Here is a 21,177-nt window from a genome sequence, read left to right on the forward strand (position 1 = left end):
CTCTTTTTCCTGTCTCATGAAAGAAACCATGCTTTCACATTTCTGGCTATTTTGAATGATTTTCATTACTATGTTTATTGGTTTAAAAGCTATTCCTCCAATGGAGACTTCAGGTTTATTTTCTTAAGCTGGCACACACACACACACACACACGCACACACACACACACCTGTGAGTTGAGATTCACACACTCAATCTCGCAAACTGACGCACGTTTAATAGCTCTTTTTATTTCATCAAATAGTAAACAACATCAGTAGTTTTTATGTGCTTCTTCATACAGCTGTCAGGTCATACAGTGAAAGCTTCATGATGGCAAGAATACAACACGGGGACAACAAACTGGCATCTATCAGAGATGCCAACGCTTAGCAGAAGTTTGTTGTTAAAAAAAGAGGGGGGGGGGGGGGGGGCACTTTTCTTTTCTCTAGCTCTCCACCCATTTTCACAATGATTCCAAAAATGTCTTGGTCTGGATACATTTCAGATTAAATCATCACAGCCTAGAGTCACATTTTTATGATCCACAAGCATTCTTCTCACACTCGTCTTTCGTCTCCTTCCTGTTTTCTTTTCCTCGCTGCTAGTTTCATACAGCATCCTGGAAACTAAGAACTGGCTAATCCCCCGGTGCTCAAATGTTCTATGTAACATCAGCGCGGTTTGCCAGGGCTGCTCTGTGGACTGACAAGCTGCAAAAAAAAATCTATTTCAAATATCATGTGTTCACACTCTTTTGTTTTTAGAGATTTACGAACCCTATCCGGTTCCACTGGTTTTGACATTTCTTTTTACTGTGTTTGAGACTATAATTCAGACCACTAACTCCAGGTTCTCCAGTTATTGGCAAACTACACTGTGAGCTGTGAGCCTTCCAGGGCTTCAGAGGGTTTGCCGAGTGAGTTTAGACATCTAATCTACACATACTCCATACTGCTGCTGACCCAGGCTGGTCCCTGCCTCCCCTTCTCTCCCCTCCCTCCTTCCCTTCCTTCCCCAGCCAGAGAGGCTGAACTCTGGAAGAAACCCCCACTGGGCCACTAACTTTCCCCCAAACTTATCCTGCCCTCCCTTCTTCTCTCCCTCACTCACTGGCTCACAAGTCTCTCCATCTCTCTCCATAATACCCCCCCCCCCCTTTCTCCAAATACTCTCCCCATTTCATCAAGTTCCCTATGGCCACTTTTTCCTGACTGCGTGATTTGTTTTAGTTGACAAAGTTTCTGCTTTTGTTTCTGGTTTTGGAAATGGTTCATTTTCAGTGGCTGCCAACTCACTGGCCACTCCACGTTGACGTCTGCTTTCAATCATGTTTCATTTAAGCGATTAGAACAAATCTGAGCACACGTTTAAAATGTTGAAATAGGTTTTGTTTTTTTAACTACGATTTGATGTGTGTGTCTCACGATTTTATCCAGTCAGCTGGATCTGGTCTGCTTACTGCTCCACGTGTGCTGGAACCCAGTCAGGCTTTACTACTGTCTGACACTCTGATGCCAATTACAGATAAGACGTATACAACACATTGTTGCCACTTCCTCTGTATACAGTCATTCAGGTTCTAGCCAAGCAGTCAACAACGCAATCGTGTGTGAGGTAATAAAGACAGAGGCCTTTGCACTAAACGCAACACAGTCATTTTGAAAGGAATGTAAAGCTTTTCCATTTCTGATGTGGGCATGTGTGCAGCGTGCGGACATGCTGAAACAGATTGCTGGTGATGATAGAGACACTGAACACCAGCCCAGGAAGCCTTCCCACCACAGCCAGATTCAGGTTATGCAGAACACGCACACTTAAAAGTGCACACATCCCATTGAGGGTTGTTCAGTAAGCAGAGCAGAGTTTCTTTTTTAAACTAAAAAAGTAACATCTTATTTATGTGATACTGTGTTTTTGTTCATCAGCCAAAAAAGAAGAGCAATCCTTGTGTTGTTGTCCATTTCATCCATCAATTGCTCCACCAGTCAAAGATCTGACACATGCTGAGGTCTTACACTCGTGGCCATCTTTCTTTTTCACATTTTCTCCCTCCTTCTTTCTCTCGCTCTTTCTGCACTGTCATGATGTTCTGCTACCCATGTTTTCTTGTGAGAAAAAGTGAGATTCAGCCAAAAATGCAAACCCCCGTCTTGTGTTCATGGGCACGTCCTGGACCTGTGTGCCCTCCCACATCTTCAGAGAAGCCAGCCTTCCTCTCTCGCCATTGCGCAATTTTCATCCTGCACGTGCCCACAAAGACTGTCTGAAAACAGCACTCTCCCACTTTTGATAGTAGCATGTTTATCTTCATCTGTCATCATGTCAGAGCTGTAGTACACTTTGTGGTCCCTCTGTTATCGGCAACTTTTGCTGACTTTTCAGATGCACACACACACACACACACACATTTAAGTCCTGCAAAGTTGCAGAAAGTTTCCAGCACTTGGGGCAATCTGGCTCCCACTTGCAGTGTGGGATAATGAGAGGAAATCCAAGGTAAAGGCAGAGGAGAAAAGAGGGAACCGAGCGAGAGAACTCTGAAGTGCATAAGCCAGCGGGGTTTAGGTGGATATCATCATGGAGCAGCAGATATTCTACTTACTATCATTTTTTACGGTGTCGTTGCGGACCTATGCTCCACCAGGAGTCTACAGGAAAACTGATCGTTTTTTTACACAAAAAAATCAGCACTACAGAATCAGGGCTAGCGTTAGTGAAAAAATAAGTGCAACTGATTGCCAAAAAGGAGTGGAGCACCTTAGAGAGCTGTCATTTGAGGCCTGTGATCGCCTAGGGAGATAAAAGCAGGGATGTCAGACAATGCAGAGCTGTTTATTACAGCCAATAGACTCCAGTCTCACTGACAGATGAAGGACAAAGCCAAACAGCGCTGCACATGCTGTCATCACACACAAGTATAGTCCAAAATGGTCCAGTGCTTGCATTGCTAATTTGCTATGAAGATCATGGTCACAGGAGCAGAGATGCCAGCGAGCAAACAGCTATATGAGAGCTTTTTTTGTTTAGGTGTTGACACTCACGGCATTTAGTACCAGAGTCAGAAATAAGAAGAGCTAATAATGACTTAGTGTGATGATCAAGCACAAGAAAAATTATTTTTGTTATTATTAGTAGTAGTAGCAGAAATTTAACATTATTAGTTTTTCCTTTCCACTGTTGCAAAGTACTTACTCGTCATCTGATTGTTCAGATTTTCACTCTATTACTGTCGAGGTTTTACCAAACAATATAAAGTACATCTTTCACAATTCAGAAGCTGCAGCCAAACTAAGATTATTGTCTTTGGCAAATGAGTGTAGTTCAGTATATCCATCCACCTGCTCTCTTTCAATGACCTAAATGATCTGGTATTTATTTCTTGCATGGTTTTCATTTGGTGTTTGAAGAAACACAATTTATGGGAATTTGTCTGGATCCACTCAAAGGATAGATCACGGCAAATGAATACAAACTTGAGTTTTTATCCACGAAGAAACATTTCAATGCCGTTGAGAATGGATTCTTCCAGAGCGACAGTGGTCAAGCAGAGGGGGTGGGAGTGGGGAGCCACAGAAAGGCTTCATGTGGATGAAAATGCTGTGAATCATATGCTGTAGTCTTCAACCCAATATGACATCTAACTTGTGACCAAGCTGATAAAACACCACGATCAAATCATGTGTGTATGTTTAAGAGAGAATATTTTTTTAGAAGAAAGGTTAGTCATCCTTCCTGTAGAATACAAGCAAAAGCATTATAGTGATATAATGATATGTAATGTCAATTATTTATAGCTGTTCAAACAATGAGAAACACAGATGAGCGTTTGGTTTTCCTGTGTGTGTAGGGAAATATGTACCTACAAGGAAGTATTGGGTTGCGGGGCTGCAATCATCATTTTCATATCCATACATAGATCACTTCATCTTTTTTCTCTGCCCCTTGCTCTCATCAGATATGTAGTATGCCCACATTAGCATACACATGTGCACAGAGGCAAATCCTACTAATCCTACTCTACACCACCAAGGCTAGGCTTAAACCCAGCACTTCAACCTTATGAAAATAAATAGAGATTCAATGTGCCGTTTGTGCTCTGCTTCACCTCCAGTGGAGAAAGCTTCACTCTGCTAGCTTGTCCCTCGCCTCCATTTAAAGGTTTGCTTTGACGTTCCCTGCCGTACCACATTTCCCACCAAAATGGCTCCTTTACGCAACTCCCTTAGCTCCCTAAGCCAACATGACCTCCTTATGTTGTTTCTGTGTGTGTGTGTGTTTAAGTATGCAAAGAGTGTTTTTAATTATGTCACTCTGCGTGTTTTTTTTTCCTTTTTGTTTTGCTGGAACATTTTGGCCTTTTTCACAATCTGCCTAACTAGATGTTTTGTGTTGAACTGCATATATGTGTGTGTGTGCAACCGCAGATCCATGCATATGTTCCACACTGCTTGTATGCTAATGCTGGTGCACGAGTCCATCATGTCTAACAGACACTTTAAACGAACTGCTATTGCCCTTCTCTCCACCAGAGGCACAAAAGAGCAAAGTGAGCCAGCTTCTACACAGGTTTCAACACGCTATTCATTCCATTCTATTATTACAGTGCTTTTGATTTCATCCCACTGTGATGCAGCTCACAGCTGGGCCTCTCATGGGTTTTCTGTATTCATCACTCAGCATAACCCTACAAATTATGGCATGAATGGAAAGTTTGAGCCCAGCAGAGGACTTTAGATTTTTCGGCCAGGCCATGTGGGCTGAAGGAAATGACCTACTAGCTTTTCAAAACATCCCCACGGCTGAGTTTGAGGCCAGCGCTCTGGCCCTGATTGGTGAAAGCTTAGCGAGGTGTTTCAGGGCTCAGTGACGATGTTATCACATAATAAGTGGCCTTAATGGGCTTCCAACTGTTTGTTTGAAAGGCTCCCGTAATGACAGGGATCAACTGATAACAGCCTCAGCAACACACTGCAGAGAGCCATCAGACCTTCTCACAGATGAACAAACGCCATTGCACGCTTATTCAGATATCAGCAGCTACAGTGGGAGTCTGCAGCACACCCAGGTTGAAGAGAGGCACTGAGGTTTTCTGGATCTTCCATTTATGCATTAAGCAAAAAGAAAAGCTTACTATGCGGACATGTGCAAACACAGTCGGCCCACCCCTTCCCATCCCTCTTCTGTCTCTTCCCACCTCCTTGCAAAACAGGTATTTCCAAAGAACTCTGGTGCCAAGACAGAGCACCGCCATGGGAGGTGCTCTGGCAGGTCAGCACAGTGTGCACATCTAAACAAAAGGTAGGTGTCACCCAGGGTACCTTTCTTACAACAATTACGCAAAAAACTCTGAAGTTGTGCAAGCATGAAGAGCTACTGACTGCACACACACAAAGATACACGGTGAAATTTCCACAGTGCTACTCCCTTTATGTGAAAGGTATTTTCTCAGTCTGGCCTACAGACAAGCCTGACAACAATGAGCAGGACTGTTAAGTCAACTCCTGAAGAAGTAGAAGGAGAAGAAAAACAGGGCCTGGGGAATGTCCAAACCGAGGCCCTTTGTCTTCCCCACTAACATTTAAGAGAGCGGGGAATGAGACTGCTGTCAGCAAAATGACTTGTAACATTCCTTGTCAAGGGATACACCAATAGGATGTTTTAAAAGCAGATAAAAAAAAACAACAGAGAGTTTTCCACTGAGCTGCCAGCATTTAAACTGAACTAAGATGTATTTTTGTACAGTGAAACGCAGAATTAGTCCAGCAGGCAATTCTTTTAATATTCATCTGACAGGCATTTATTTGACATTCAAGCAATAGCTGCAGCTCGTAATGTAAACATAATGAAACAGTAAATTGTGACAGTAAACACCATTCAACCAGCACGGCTATGTTAATATAGAGACACTTAAAAAAACATGTCAGTCTCGACAAATTGAAGCTAACTGTCACTGTGATCCTGACTTGATCTTTGTCCCCAGCTTTTCTCACACTCTGACCCGAAGCTTAAACCAAATAACTGCAGTCCTTAACCCCTGCGAACGATACTACTGCCAGCGTGGATGTGTCAGTACAAGCAGTCGTGTATGAAGCCCCAGTGCATGTGGTTGCCTGCGTCTGTTTGTGCTTTGATACTTGTTTTTGTTTTAAGTCATGCCAGCATAAAAACCATAAAGAATCCATCTGTCAGCGTGGTGGGATTTCATTCTGCGTCAGGGGTATGTTTCTAGTTTTTAGATGAAAGAACTGCTGTGTGTGTGTGTGTGTGTGTGTGTGTGTGTGTGTGTGTGTGTGTGTGTGTGTGTGTGTGTGTGTGTGTGTGTGTGTGTGTGTGTGTGTGGCTTCATGAGAGAGAACCAGACAGAGAGCAAGAGAAACTGAGAGGGAAGAGTGTCTCCGAGTGCATGTTTGCCTGTGTGTATATATGTGTGTGTGTGTTTTTGCTGGGTGTGTTCTTGGATTCCACCACACCAGGACATTACCCCCAGGTGCTCTCTCCCTCTCTCTCTCTCTCTCTGGTTCTGTGAAAATACCTTGAGGATTAGGTGGGCAGTGGCAGTGAGAAGGAAGAGAGGGGGTGAGGTAGTGATTGACGGCTGAAAGGCTGGAGAGGTGCTCAGGCATGCTGCGGTGGTGGTGGGGGGAGTAGGGGGCTGCACACACAGGCAGGCTCCGCGCTCAGCTGTTGCCACCCACACCCATTATTACTCCTCCACTACCACACACCACCACCACCTGCCGCCCCTTTAACACTGCACCCAGATCAGATTTCAAATAACTTCTGCTTACCTTTACCTCATGGCTTAACCTCAACAAAAGTGCTCATTCTTTTCTCTCGCTCTCTCTTCTGGCATTATTATCATCAGTGAATTATACCGCAGTGGTTCCACACAAGGATCCTCCCTGACCTAGAATCCTGTTGCTGATTAGTGGTTTTGAGACAAGCAGGTGTTTTGAACAACGAGAAACGTACGTCGGCACCGTGCGTTTCATCTTGCTAGTTTTTGCACAACAGAAAAAGACTCTGGATTGCCAACAATCTCCTCTTTGTGCTCTGTTCTCTATACATCATCCCCGTCTCAGCGCTTCAGAATGTAACAGTGCCCCCTATGGTCAAGCATAGAAGTACACAGTTGACAGGGGAACGCTGCTGTGAATCAAGTCCAGTGTCTAGCTCACCTTTCATTTTAATTATACGATCAGTCACCGCTGTCCAAGTCAAATGTTTGAACTGCATTAGTACTCATTTTAACTATTTTGATGCTCAGTACTCATCACTTAATACATAATTCAATGTGTTTTGCCTATAATTATAGACTTGTGCATTATCTGCCTCACAAAAGCTCTGTGAGATGTCCAGGCACGCACACGCGCACGGATACACGCACGCATCGTGAAGCCAGAGCCAGAGCTTGCGGTCATAACCACACCATCTACAAGCATAAAGCATATAAGGAAACCACAGGAGCAGAGTAATCATTGTACTGATGAAAGTAGACTTTTTCCTCATGGTCTCTTTGGGGGATTTTTTTCTACCACTGGTCCTATATCACAAACAGACGCTAAAGTTTTCCATTTCCACAAAATTACACATAATGTAGTGCAATTTAAATTAAGCCATATTTCCCCTTTTCCAGTAGATGGTGTTTAATGCGACCTGACTAAAAGTAAAGTAATGGCCGTATGCATACTTGGAACTGAGATGGAAAATGAGAGGAAAGGCAAGTCAAGCACAAACACACAGAGTAATGAAAATGACTTACAGAGAGCAGCCATCTCTTTGGGCAGGTCAGCCCCAAATCTCCCAAACAGGCTGCTGTTGGCCAGCAGGTCGAAGGGGGAGTGGCTTCTCATGGAGTTGAAGGGAAAGGGGTACACAGCAGGTGGGAAGCCGGTCATGTGACCCACCTGCTGTTCCCTGTTTGTAGCCATGGCGACGGATCACCCAGGGTCCACAGCAGGCGGCTGGCTGAAGGTAACGGCTCTTTCGACACCTGGAATCCTCCACAAGGCTGAGATGTGTGTCCGTCGAAGAGTCTTAAGACGTGGAGAACGTATGGGCGACAGGGGGCCTCGGAGGTACTGAAGGACAGGTGGACTCCACTTTAGAAGAGTCCTGCTGTCTCTTTTCTGCAGATGAGAGGATAAGAGTAAATAATTTCCTATTAATTTAATTCCACATAAAATATAAGAATAAGTGCTTTTGATTGGCATGAACATGATGATACGATTAGTGTTTTGTTTGATGCTAAGATCTGCTCTAGATTCAACAAACAGGATTCACCTCACATCAACTCTGATTCCATCTGGGTCCGATAATAGTTCATCCACAGTTTTAATGCGAGAAGGATGTGTAAACTTCATACCAACAGGTATGAGCGAATGGGAAGGAAAGAGGAAGTGAGGAAGGACGAGATGGCGAGAACCATAACAGATAGAGACGGGAGAGAAAAAGAATGAGTAGGCTCGGAGAGGGAAAAGCCAGAAAGAAAAGAAAAAAAACTGGGACTGGGTGAGGGGAAAAGAAAATAAGAAAGAAGTTTGGAAAAAGTTATAACAGTGAAGAGTGGGAAGGAAGGAGGGAGGAGGAAAAGAGAGGGGGAGAGAGAGAGGGAGCTCTTGTACAGTTTTGAAGAGCTTCCAGACTTCTACAGTGATTCCAGGCTATACCATATGATTTAAATCACCAGAACTCTATTATAAAGAGCTCCTCTGTTCCTGCTGCCAGCCTAGCACAGCAGCCTGCCTCTTTGCCTCTTTCCCCTAGGACCAGGGGCCCAGACACGGGGTCCAGAGCATGAAGAAGGGAGGAGGGGGGGGTCGATGAGTAGGGAAAATGAGATCCACTGATTGCTAACTGCTGCTGTCACTTCCAACTATCTTCTCTTGAGGTCAGGCTCCCATCCCACAGAGTCATTTTGGCTGTAGCCTCCTGCAGCCTTCTCGTCACTTTGACACCACACAGTGGGCATAGACAAGTCAGGCTCGAGTGCAGACAAGGCTGCAGTTATGCCCCTCTGTCGACTCTCAATGCAAAAAGGGGGGGTGAAATATAAAAGAGGCCTCCCATTTTCTTTTTCATGTTTTCCTTTTGCTTGTGCTTCCTTAGTGTGATTTCATGAGTGGGTGGTGTGATCAGCTTGTTTTTTATATGTGGCTTTGAAAAAGAGCAGAGCCAAGGAATTTGGAACTGCTGTGGCTTGTGAATCTGGGAGAAAAGACAGGGAAAAAATCCTGGTAATGAATTCGGTATAAACAAAGAAATGGAGGGGTGGGGTGGTGGGGGTGGTGGAAAGATCTAAGGCTAAACCAGTGAACTGCTGAACTGAGCGAAAAAGCACAGTGGAACAGTGACAGGGTCTGGGCACATGGGGGCACTAAGAGGTGGCGCCATGCCCGGGAAAAAAGAAGGGAGAGCTTTCCAAGAAGCACACATATGCGCCACACACGCAATCAAGCACTCAAAAACTCCACACATCACATGTGTGAGAGCATCCCCTAACACACGCACACATATGAACGCACACACACCTCTCACCCCGTGCCTTTTTCCAGGGCTCTGGCTCCCTCCCTGCCTCTCTTTCTGGCTCTTTCTCTTTCAACAGAGCCAGTTAATTACACCCTACTGCTGCAGGCAGCTTCAAACCACCACTAATTTAGAGTTCCATTACAGTAAACTGTTCCACATGTGCATCCAGGGCCCAGGCAGGCTCGGGTGGCCACGTTTCAGGAAGGAGCAGCCGCGGATAGGCACCCACCCCCATCCTGCCAACACAGCCATACTGCCATCTTTCTTCTTCTTTCCTTCTTTCTCTCTGTTTTACGTCTTTACTTTTTCCAGTATATTTCTCCTCCAACCTACCTTGGACCCCACCCCTTCCACTTCTGACCCGCCTACACCTCTTCTACATAATCATATCCTTATACCCAGTCTTATCCTCTGTGCCCCATCCCTCCATCCTTCCACTGCTTATACAACTTGTACCATGACCCTGCGTAGTGATTCCACTGTGCAGCCAAGGCGCAAAAACATTACTGGAGACATCACACGATTTCACACTGGGCCTAATGAGAGAAGAGGTACAGACTGCAAAAACAAGACTGCCAGCAACGCGTAGCCTCATAATGTGCATGTGTGTGCGGGTTATGAGTATGTACTTGGCAAGCGTTCGGGCCATTTGGAGATCTGCTTCAAGAACTCAAACCAGACCAGGCCCCATAGAGGCAGCACAATGTGTCTGCAAGAGCTGGAAGAGAGAGGAGGATAAAAGAAAAGGGTGACTGTGTGAGAAAAAGAAGACTGACAGCGGAGTTTACAAATCAGTGCGTGTGAATTATGTATTCTGACAGGAGGAAAGCGTGGCATATTAATTCAGAAATTAAGTTTAAAATGGGTCTGAGAGACGGTCCAGAGGCCAGAATAAACCACAGCTCCACTCCACATTCAAATATATGTTGCAAAACAAAGGCATTAAAAAAAAGAAAGAAAAAGAACACTTAGAAGGAAAAGAACTGAAGCACAGAGACGCAGCCTTTTAAAATAGAAGCCAGTAACTTTACGCTCCCTAAACACAATAATGAATTAATAAAAGAGTTGGCGCCAGAGTTTTTTAATGAGTCACATCAGCCCAGCAGCTTTTTACAGAGCCATTTATGTTTTATGTTGGGTCCTGTGGTAGGCTCACTTCGCCAGCCCGTCTGGGGCTATAAGGGGATAAGGGGAATTTGGAGTGACCTCATCCCCTGTTAGCCAGGGCCAAATGGGCATGGAGGGCCTCCCCACTTCCCCTGAGCCTGGGGGGCACACAGGAGGCAGCAGGCAGCCAGGCAAGCAAGGAGCACCAGGGCCAGCTATGGGTGGGTTTACGGCTGCTGCTGGGACTTTCCATCATTGCCTAAGAGAGGTGCACTGTAGCAGTTTAAATTTGCTTTGGTTTGTTTCTGTAAATAGTGTCAGAGCTCACTGTAGTCCATCATGTTAGACTAAAGTCATTGGTTACACTTGAGATAATCCAATGATTTTCATGTAGCAAATGAAGTTGGATCAATCAACCTGGCAATATGGAGACAATGCAACAAGATCAGGCATGCTTGCGGAGAAGGAGATTCTCCTGTTTGCTGAGGAGTTTTGCGGAGAAGACGGAGCAAAATGAAAAATCAAGTAAGAGTTAAAAAGAAAGCGAGAGAGAGAGAGAGACAACAGTTCCCACAGATTGAATGTCTGTCAGACAAAGGGTATCAAATCCTCTGTGAGCAAAACAACAATTGTGCCTTAACTGTTGTGACAGAGCCCCTCAGGCAATAAGAACTGCAGTCAAACATAACAAATAAATCACAGCATCTCAGGAAGCTCTGCACCACACTACCAAGCGAGGCAGCTGTTTTTTTTAACTCTGCAAAAGAAACCACAGGTGATTACTCGGCATACGCGAGCAGAACTCTGGATGCCATGACTTTCCTGGTTTGTTTACCGGTTGAGGTTCTTATTCCAGTCAGTGAGAACACAGAAGAATATTCAGTTAGAATTTTATATTTGTATGGCTATACTTTTTTCCCCACTCTTACCACACTGACACAGAGACCTCTCTTTGTTTCATTTCTCCAGAAACTGAGCGAGTTCACAGATTTTTTGTCGAGCTTCATCAACTCAGCAGAGGGTCAAAATATACATGTTTCTGTGAGGTAAAATTAAAAACTGTGGAACTGTGGAACTATCCTGTGCAGAGCAGAAACCCAGCGCCTTTACCAGAAGTTCTGAATTGTACATTCACAGCCTCGAGATAAATGAACTGTGCCATCTATCCTGGCAGGGAAAACATCCTCTCACTCTTTTTCCACTTCTGACTTGCCCACTCCTGTCAGTTTTTTGACAGAAAACTGTGCATGCCTTCCAGGCACTGTCTTTAAACTGCTGACATCACAAAGTGAGTTATGTTCATTAACTCTATAAAGGAAATGATGTGTTGCAAAGAGTTATATTTTAAGTAGTTTGTACACCAAGCTGTTAAAGAATGATTTCAAAGTCCAGGTGTCCAAACTGCACCAACGGACCAGTGTTTCAACAGCTCGGAGCTAAAAACACGTTTACTGTAATAATCACTGCTTGACATGCCCACATCCAGCCTTCAAAAGCCGTTAATGGATTCAGAGCTGCACAGGCAAATTTAAACGCTCCTACTGAAACAGGTTCACAGGTGATCTTGTTGCAAACGTCAGCAGTACTTTACCTGAGAAAACAATAGCCGTGACACTTTTATCTGATGCAAAGCTGACAGCTTCCACTCTTTCAACAAGTAGCTGGTTAATGGCTCCAAAATGACAGACGCTCCAAACACAGTTGCATTCCATCACCTGAAACTTGTTTGACATCTGCCTGTTCTTGGCATCACACAAATACCATTTCCTTGAAGCAACAATGCAAAGAAGCACCTCTGTGTAATCGTTTGTCACTTAAAAAAGGGATTGTTTTTTCCTCTTTTTTTGTTAAAGAGCACCATGACTGTCGCTGTCACCTAGTCACTAATTTAAAATTATTTTTCTGCTCTCACTCTGTCTCACTTAATCATAATGTCACATAACGATCTGAGTTGACATGCATTTGTGAGAAGAGCTATGGAAAGAGTGAGAACACAGTGAGACATAAAACACTTTGCGACATGATGAAGTCATCCTGACTGCTTGCCGTTTCCATGATGCGCCTCTCTCTGCAGTACACAACACAGAGACTTTTAGCAGTTGGTCAAGCAAAACAGGAAAACATGCAATGATGAGGAAAAGGGCAAGTGACAGTAAGCAAACATGACAAATATAGAGAGAGGCGGAGAAAAAAAAGGTGAGGGAAGAAACTTTAAAATAGCAGCAGTGTGAAAGTCAAAGTCTGTGCTGCTAATATGTCTGTGTAGGAAGACGTAAAGGAAGAACTGGTAAGGATCCACAGAGGCAACAATGGAGGTGTTTCCCTTCCTAAACACACGCTGAAAACAATCCTCTCTGTGTAGAGCGAAGAGTAATGGATGGGTTTCACCACTGCTGCCTTTAGCCGCAGGACTCAAAGCAGCAGTCAGACACATGCAGGCCCAAACACACACACACACATAAGCAAGCACAGCATTCAAAAGGCCACACTTTCACACAAGTTCGTCTTTTTTTGCCATTGGCACAAGGTCTTTTAACGAGAACTTGGGTGGAGGCTTAGATGTAAATCCTCACATCAGAATGGCACACCTGCAAAAACAGACATAGGAAATGGCGTGCAGATAGCTTCCTGGTTAATTATAGTGCGGCAGCAGAGAGCCCCTCGATTTTCCTAAACCACCTGTCTAACCCCTCCCCACCACTTCGCCTTAATTGCTAAAGAAATTCCAGAAGAAGACAGGTATCAACAACTCCCTGATTTACCACTCAAAGTCATGTCACAAAGAAGGATTGTTAGCAGATTTTGCAATGCAGACGATTTCCTGGCTCAACTGCTGTTTCAGTAATTCCACCAAAACCAAGGATTTATCAACAGCACCTACACACAGAAACACACACACAAAGAGACGTACACACACAGCTTTGGCATTACTAAACTTTGACGGATTTATAGGAGATAAAATATTATTTCATTGCTGTATACCATACTTAGAACTAAAGAAATTACCACTAGCTGTACAGGATAATAAAATGTATTATCTGCTATGTATTAGTTTTAATTGAAATACAGCATATTGCACCAGAATATATGCTGCTAATCAGTAATGACAGATGATACAGCATGTGAGCAAGATTGATATCGAGAGGATGTTTTCAAGGCCAGTGATGCAACACTGCACACAGGTATACTGAGCTAAGGCACACACTTATCTGGTGTGCAAAACAGCAAACACATTAATAATTGATTCCAAACTGTCATGGAAGACAAGCAATTTGCCGTGGCTGCGCACCATGAAGGTAAAGCTGCTTCTGTATGGGTACCCTGTCCTTGAATAAGGCCCAAGAGCGCTTTGCTGAAGGCGAAAAGTGCTGTGACATTTTTCTGCCACAGAAATGAGCTCGGCTTCTTCCACTCCAGATGACACGACTTGTCACACTGATAGACCAAAGCGGAGGGGAAACATAGAAACCACTGGCCTTCAAGCAGGCCTCCCTCACTGGGCCAAGTGGCTGTTTATTTCCAATTCACTTTAATTAGCCTGTTCCTCATGCGAAATACATCCAGTTCACCGCTGAGTGTCAGCAGGTGGAAAGCCAAGGGATTCAAGGAAGGCAGTTTACCGTGGCTTTGTTGCTCACCAGTGGAGCGACAAAGCCAAACACTGTGGAGGACACTCTGAACTCTATCTGATATCCAGATCACACAGCATTAAATGCACTGTGTTACACATGGCTGTAACAAGCTGAACCTGTTAACCTAGCGCAGATGCCAGCATCAATAAATAATCTTCTCTGACATCATAGCTAAATAACTGTGGGAGCACAATTAATAAACATCCCACAAAACTAAAACCGGGGTTACGAGCACACCTCACTCCAGAGGAATTAGTCTCCGTTGTTTAAAATATGGAAAACAACACTCGTATTTTCCAAGTGTTCATATGGTGGTTATAAAAAATGGAGAAAAAAAAAACAGGTCAAGGACTGGTGACTCCTCTAGTGAATACACATCAAACACATGCGATTGTGTACACACTGACACACACATACACACGCACACATATGCTAATAATAAAGAGCTCCACAGGCACTGGGTAACACTTGAAACACTCGCTAATAAGCACATGTGTGCACATGCAGGCATACACACATGCTCGAGTATGTTTTCACATAAACTCTGTGTCGCTCTCGTGTTTATGAAGCACAAAGAAGCAAACATACTGAAACAGGCGCATCCAAACAAACACGTGTGGGGACGTTTTAGTGTTTACACATGAAAATCTGCTCGGACTTTGTAACACAATGATTAATTGTCTCAAAGTCTCTCAAGTGTCTCGCACATTCGGTCTCTGTCTTCAATTAAAACCGCTGAACCAGTCTCAGAAGAGAATGCACTCTCTCACACACACACACAGACACACACTCTGTTAGCAGTAAAAGAGAGAGAGAGAAAAATAAAAAGCAAGCATCCACGAAAGTTAGCGACTCTAAACTTTTAAAGTTCAAATTACTTACGAGATGTCGAGCTGATGATGCAGACGGGGAGATAAAGCACTCGACAAAAGGGTCCGATGACCGGAGCGAGCCAATGAAAAGGAGGAAAGATGTGTGCACATTCAACAGAGTCCTTCTAACAGCAAAGACAGAGCAGCAGTGAGTCTCTCTCTCTCCCTCCCTGTCTCTGCCACCCTCCTCCTCCTTTTCCAGTCTCTACCTTTTAAAAATCAGTCTTTCACTCTCCAAATACAGGCACACACTCTCTCACTCACTTAGAAATAATTATACTCTGATTCATAAAGCCTTCCTTTGTCACGTGACCCCGACGCTTCAAATATACAGCACATTTTTTCACAAGCCACAAAATGCCTGGAGGGAAGAAAAGGGCCCAGAGAGCTTAAGTTTCTGTTTTTAATTCTCTCTCTCCCTTCTTTGTCTCTTGGGTGAATTATTTTCTCCCCCCACCTCTTAACTTCTTGGCTGAAGAGTCAGTTTACCTACAAATTGTTTGTGCATGCTGAACCGCATGTCGTGATCTTAGATCATTTGTGTTTCATCAATAAGTTAAGTAGGTTTATTAGGAGAGGATGTTTTAGTATCCCGAAGAACACAGATCATCCACTTTATATTGTTTTGATTTAACACAGACACTGTTTTAATAGCGAGCCAATCTGTTTATCCCTCTAAGAATTTCTATGATGTTTCACTATGTAATTTATCCCTGGTGTGATCAATTTATGGAACAATCTTAATGGACTGTCTGCTCGGCACAGGCCCACGCTGAAGGTGCTCCTTTTGTGTGACTCATATTTGCATTGGCCTGCGTTTTACTGCTTACAATGTTTCTGTGCCAATCTTCCCACAGTTGAGACAGTAACTTACTACTATTATTGCTATTACTAATGCTACTACAACAACAGCACTTAACATTAAAACAGCAAGCATGAGGAGCCCTTTGAAACCCATTAAGCCAGTATTGGACACCAAATAATTGATACAATAACATTTGGCACTGGGATTAAATAAAAAACAGAACTGGGCCTTGACTGGCATGATTTTTTTTTTTTTTTGGGGGGGGGGGGGGGGATACATGGCATTTGCCTAATTACTGACAAACTTTATAAGGAATAGTTTGGGTTTTTTGTTTTTTGTTTTTTAAGGCAGAAAATGTGTTTTTAAAAAAGCAGACCCATCTCTCTAAATATATCACTTTGGTTCCTGAATCGAAACTAGCATTGGCACATAAGCTGCAAGGAAGTCACGAGTGAGATGGCAGGGCTGTGCAGCGACAGCAGCAGATCTGGGTGTGCCCCTGAACGTGCCCCTCTCTCCATATGAGATCATATGTTTCAGATCTGTGTTTATGTGTTTGTGGTTCTGGGCGTGTGCCCTGTTTTTTTCTGAATGTCATGTTTCTCAAGTTGTTTTGGTTATGAGGAGCACCTCAAACCTCAAAACTGGGAGGGGAAGGCACACCTCAACTGGCACCTAAACAGGCACCTCTTCATATCGACTATGGTTTCTCAGATTTACCCCCCCACACACACACACACACCCAAAAACAAAGAGAAAAAAAGGAAGAAGAACAAACCACATACGGTCAGTGTAACTACATGCCTACTTCATTCAAACAACAGATAGGGAACAGCTAGTCTAAACAAAGCAAGTACAACACTAAAAACAAAATTAAATCAGAACTAACCTATATGTGTAATACTTACTCTGGGACTTCATCTAAAGTCGTGACTTTCAGGCCTGTTGGCCATGCATCACGGCACAATCTCCTAAATAAGATAGAATAGAATAAAAATATCCTTTATTGTTCTTCATTGGGGAACTTCATGAATCTCATAAAGCTCATAAATCTCATGGTCTGAACCGGAACTACCAAACATTGCAGCATGTGGATTTTTCTGTTTGTCTCCAAAGCTACCTGCACATCCACGGCCGTCCGCCTATTCTGTTTGTAAACCTCAGCAACTGGCCTGATGCGGAGATAGATCTTATCCTCAAACACATTGACCCCAATATGTCTGTGGGATAAAGTCAAGCCATCCTAATGAGAAAAAAAAACCTTTCGGCTTTACTCTCGTTATTCCTGTGAGCTTTCGATCTTTACGAACACATGTGGTCTACAGTAGCCCACCAAACTGTTCCTCCAGACATTTCTGATGCCGGTACAAAATCAGGGTGAATGAATGGATAAGTGGTGAGAGGCACTGTTGCCTTTTTGCAGAAACCTTATGTTCAGGAAGCACAGATCTAAGCCACACTGCAAAAAAAAAAAAAAACTTTGGCTGATCTTTATCTTGTTTATATTTGATTTATGTGCTGCTTATGAGGTTACTAAGGCTGATAGAAATCCCTTGACTGTTTATGAAGCACTACTAAATCAGCAGTTGTGTAATATAAAACAAGAAAGTAAATATAGCCATAGGATGCTTAAAAAAATCACCAATTCTAATATGAGCTTTTCAAGTAAGTGTGCAGCCATCAGGTCGACTTAGACCATGCATCCGTGTCAGAATGTGTAGTCAAGTGCATGAAGAGCATTGTGTGTGGCGGTGCACGGAGCATGCTGTGGCCCTTATTAAATTATGACAGTGAGCTTGGGGGGGGGGCATTTGAGCACTGTGCAGTTGCAGTAAGTGTGTGGGCACCCGTGTCTGCGTGCATGGATGAGTGTGTGTAGGCAGTAGCAGTGAGAAGGTCAGAGGTTACTAGTGTTTGTGTTTCAGTGTCAGTGAAGTGTGCTCCAGGCTGAGATTTATGATCATTGTGTCTGGGAGGCTGCAGAGTGGGGGGATAATGAAGACAGATCAGGGTGCTATCTCTCTCTCTGGGCACCACTGGAAACATGGCCTATGGCCCTTGCCATTCTCGTATCATTAACTTCAGCCCGTGACATCATAACACACTGCCCCTGACATCAATCCTAACACAGTGTGCTCTCACAAGAAGTCAAACACAGAGAGGCAATTCCTCACAGGAAGTCATCCGGCAAACACAGGCATTGTTGAGCGCATAGCTTTGCAGTTTCTCCGGGTGTGTTTATGAAGATATGAAATATTCATGGAAACATCATACTCGGGCGTGTGTTTCCACTTTAGATTCCACGTATTTGCATTTGCGGAGCAGAGGAGTAGAGGCCTGGGGCTCGCCGGCAGAGGAAAGGGAGTAAGGGCAGAAAGGAAAGAGGAAAGGGGGGATGATGCAGGGTGCAAGAGAGGGAGGAAGTGAGGTTAGAGGGGTTAAAGTGAGATATGGGGGGGGGGGGGGGTAGTACAGGGAATGTGAGAGAAAGAGGTGTGGAATAAAAAGAAAAATGGAGGGCCGGTTTGAGACACAGATGGACGTGGTGGAGTGGGGTAGGTTGAGGGGAGCACTGGCGGTGGGGAGGTGAGAAGGGGGGCAGGGAGTCGGTGTCAGTGGCGGCGGGTTTCAATCAGTAACAAGATGCCTATAATGAGATCACTATTTCCCCACATTCAGATTGATGTCATGAGAAGTTTGGTGCCGCGCTGAGACGGGCAAGGGACGCGGGGGCAACGGCACACAGCAGCTCATTTGCACAAACACATTTATGCACACACAAATGTACGCACGCCTGCTCTTTCTTGGTTAGAGTCTTATACACACATCCTGTGAAATGAAGGAGCTCATTCATCCCACCTGGCAAAGTGCGCTCATTTAGAGTCCAGCAGCCTTGAAGTAAAAACATACACAGAGGAATACTACTCACAGGAAAATGAGTTACTCATGAGCAAAGGAGAAATGTATGTGCGAGGGACCGGAGGGCATATACCAGTATGAACTCCTCTAACACAAACAAATGAACAAAAAGCTTTGAGCAGAGACAAGAGGGAGCCAAAAAAACTGTTTTACTACTACAGAAGAAATAAGAGGGGGGGGGGGGGGGGTAAAAGTGTGTGTGTGTCGGCACTTTTTGCGCATAACTTCGGGTGCATCCAGAGTTTGTCGACACAGCTACCAGCGTGTGTGCCAGCACATGAGCGCTCTGCCTGATCCCCAACATGTGTGTCCAATGAAAGGTGAACGGTTCTCCTGTCTATACTTTCCTCAAAAAAAAGAAAAATACAAAATCAGCCATGATGTCACCATGAACCCATCTTGAACCCACCTCTGTCAAAAAGCATTACTCCAGCCCTCCCTCTCCCTGCCTCATTTTCTGTTCCACCTCTCCCTCCTTCACACTCCTGCCTCTCAAATTCTTCACTGAGCTCCTTTTCTTTTTCATATTTCCGTATTTTTCAACATTTCCCCTCTCTGGTCCATGTCTCTTCTTTTTTTTTTTCTCTCCCCCCTCCCTTCTCTTCTCATACTAAAGAACACAAGCTCTTTTTATTCTGGCAAGCATCATCTAATTGAATCACCAAAATGCACAACTGTTTGCCAAAAATGCCAGGATGTTCTGATTATCATAAACTTTGTTTAAGCTGTGGTTTTTCAGGGAGAAAAAAGAAAATGCTCCGAGTGCACGAAGAAAAGCCAAAAATAAAATAAAAAAATAAAAGCAGGAAAAAAAAGAGCGATTGGGGAGAATGCAAATGAAAGAGGGGAGAGGGAAAGAGAGAGCAGTGGGGAAGAGAAGGGTGGTGGGGGCAGCCAGAAGGCAGCCAGAGAGCCACATATGGAAGTGATTCTGTAATTACTGCAAATCTGTGAGCTCAAAAGGAAAGGTCTTCTTTTCCATGCCTCCTTCCCTGCATATAAAACTGCCCTTGTGAGAAACGTGGGCACTAAATACTGCACAGGGAGAGTGCACAAAAAAAAGTACAAGTTTTCCTTTTCTTGAGCACTTAGGCATATGTTTAGTATGCTGAAGTCAGACAAAGGTTTAGTTTTGTGCATTTCTGTACAGAAGGGGGAAACAGAACAAAACTAATCATGAGGCTAATTCCGCACATTCTGCTACTGGGAAATTTCTGAGCTCAATCAACCATCCTGGACGTCAATCTAAGACTACTTTGGTGGTTCATTCTGGAATAAACTTCTCAGCTACCGCACACCCGGCGTCATTCACATAACACGCAACAAGATGTGTGTGTGCGCGCCCGTGTGTGTGTGTGTGTGTGTGTGAGGTAGGGAGGGAGTGGGCGGTGGGGAGCCGGGTGACAGACGAGGTACGCACAGGCAGAAAGACTGTAAGAAAGTGATGAAGACTGTGTTTGAAGCCCCGGGCAGAGCAGTGCTCTCTGCAGGTGTGTATGTTGGCAGAGACTTCTCTCTCTCGCTCAGTCCCCGAACAGTTTTAGCAGCCTGTAATTATCCCGTGCCCTGCCGTAACGTGTTCTAATGATGAGTGCGTGAGTCTTCGCATACATACAGTAAACACACGCCCGGGTTGACGCAGTTTGAGCTCCGTTTACTCTTAGACACATGCAATTAATCACGGCGGTAGATGATTTATGTAAAGTACACAGTCTTACCTTCTTCTTCTTCTTCTTCTTGGCCTTGAGAAGTTTATGCTTCGGCTTCCAACGCGAGCTTATTTATTCCACAGAAACTAAGAAGACAGAGGTTTTCTATGAAGGAGACAAAGCAAAGTCAGTTACAGTCTTTAAAGGTGTCCTCTTTGGTGTTTGCTCTGCTTCAGGGATCTTTCAGTCATTTGTCAGATTACGATCCTTTGCCAGTCGGTCACTGTCGCGGCAGCAGCTTCAGGGGCGTCGATGGGAACCACCGTGCGGACAGATTTATGACACTACTACGCCACCTAGTGTGCGAGGGGAGGAGTGCAGCAACACTTCCGCTCAGTACGATGGAAACCACCACAAAGGTGAGCAACAAAAAAGTACACGTGTCAAAATAAAATAAAGAACACTTCAAAGTGAACTTACAGAAGCTAATAAATACTAAACTTTTCCTCGTTGCCTAAAATGATATCTAATTTGAAGGAATGCAAACTTGCTATTAGCCTACTACTATACTACTACTACTATTACATTCGTGCAATGTTATAATAAACATAATAGGCTATTTAATACAGTTTTCCGACGTTAACATTCTCCTTATTGGGCTAATAGAGTCATTCAGTCGAATA

At 44.1% G+C, this 21,177-nt stretch overlaps 1 protein-coding gene across 2 annotated transcripts in view; it reads right to left on the reverse strand.

Moving 5' to 3' along the window:
* Positions 1 to 20,778, reverse strand: part of rarga (retinoic acid receptor gamma a) — a 40,814-nt gene extending 20,036 nt beyond the window's left edge. The window contains exons 1-2 of one of the 2 annotated variants that reach the window (XM_040047923.1): positions 20,564 to 20,778; positions 7,745 to 8,111 (exon numbers count right to left, since the gene is read on the reverse strand). In XM_040047923.1, the coding sequence (XP_039903857.1) occupies positions 7,745 to 7,913 (169 nt within the window). In that variant the 5' untranslated portion in view covers positions 7,914 to 8,111; positions 20,564 to 20,778. Of the gene's footprint in view, positions 1 to 7,744; positions 8,112 to 15,131; positions 15,365 to 20,563 lie in introns of those variants that run through there. The other variant, XM_040047922.1, reaches the window with a different exon arrangement.
* Positions 20,779 to 21,177: the final 399 nt, after the last annotated feature.

This window comes from Simochromis diagramma, unplaced genomic scaffold (assembly GCF_900408965.1).
Source record: "Simochromis diagramma unplaced genomic scaffold, fSimDia1.1 OVJJ01000387.1, whole genome shotgun sequence".
In the NCBI taxonomy this organism is placed as follows: domain Eukaryota; kingdom Metazoa; phylum Chordata; class Actinopteri; order Cichliformes; family Cichlidae; genus Simochromis; species Simochromis diagramma.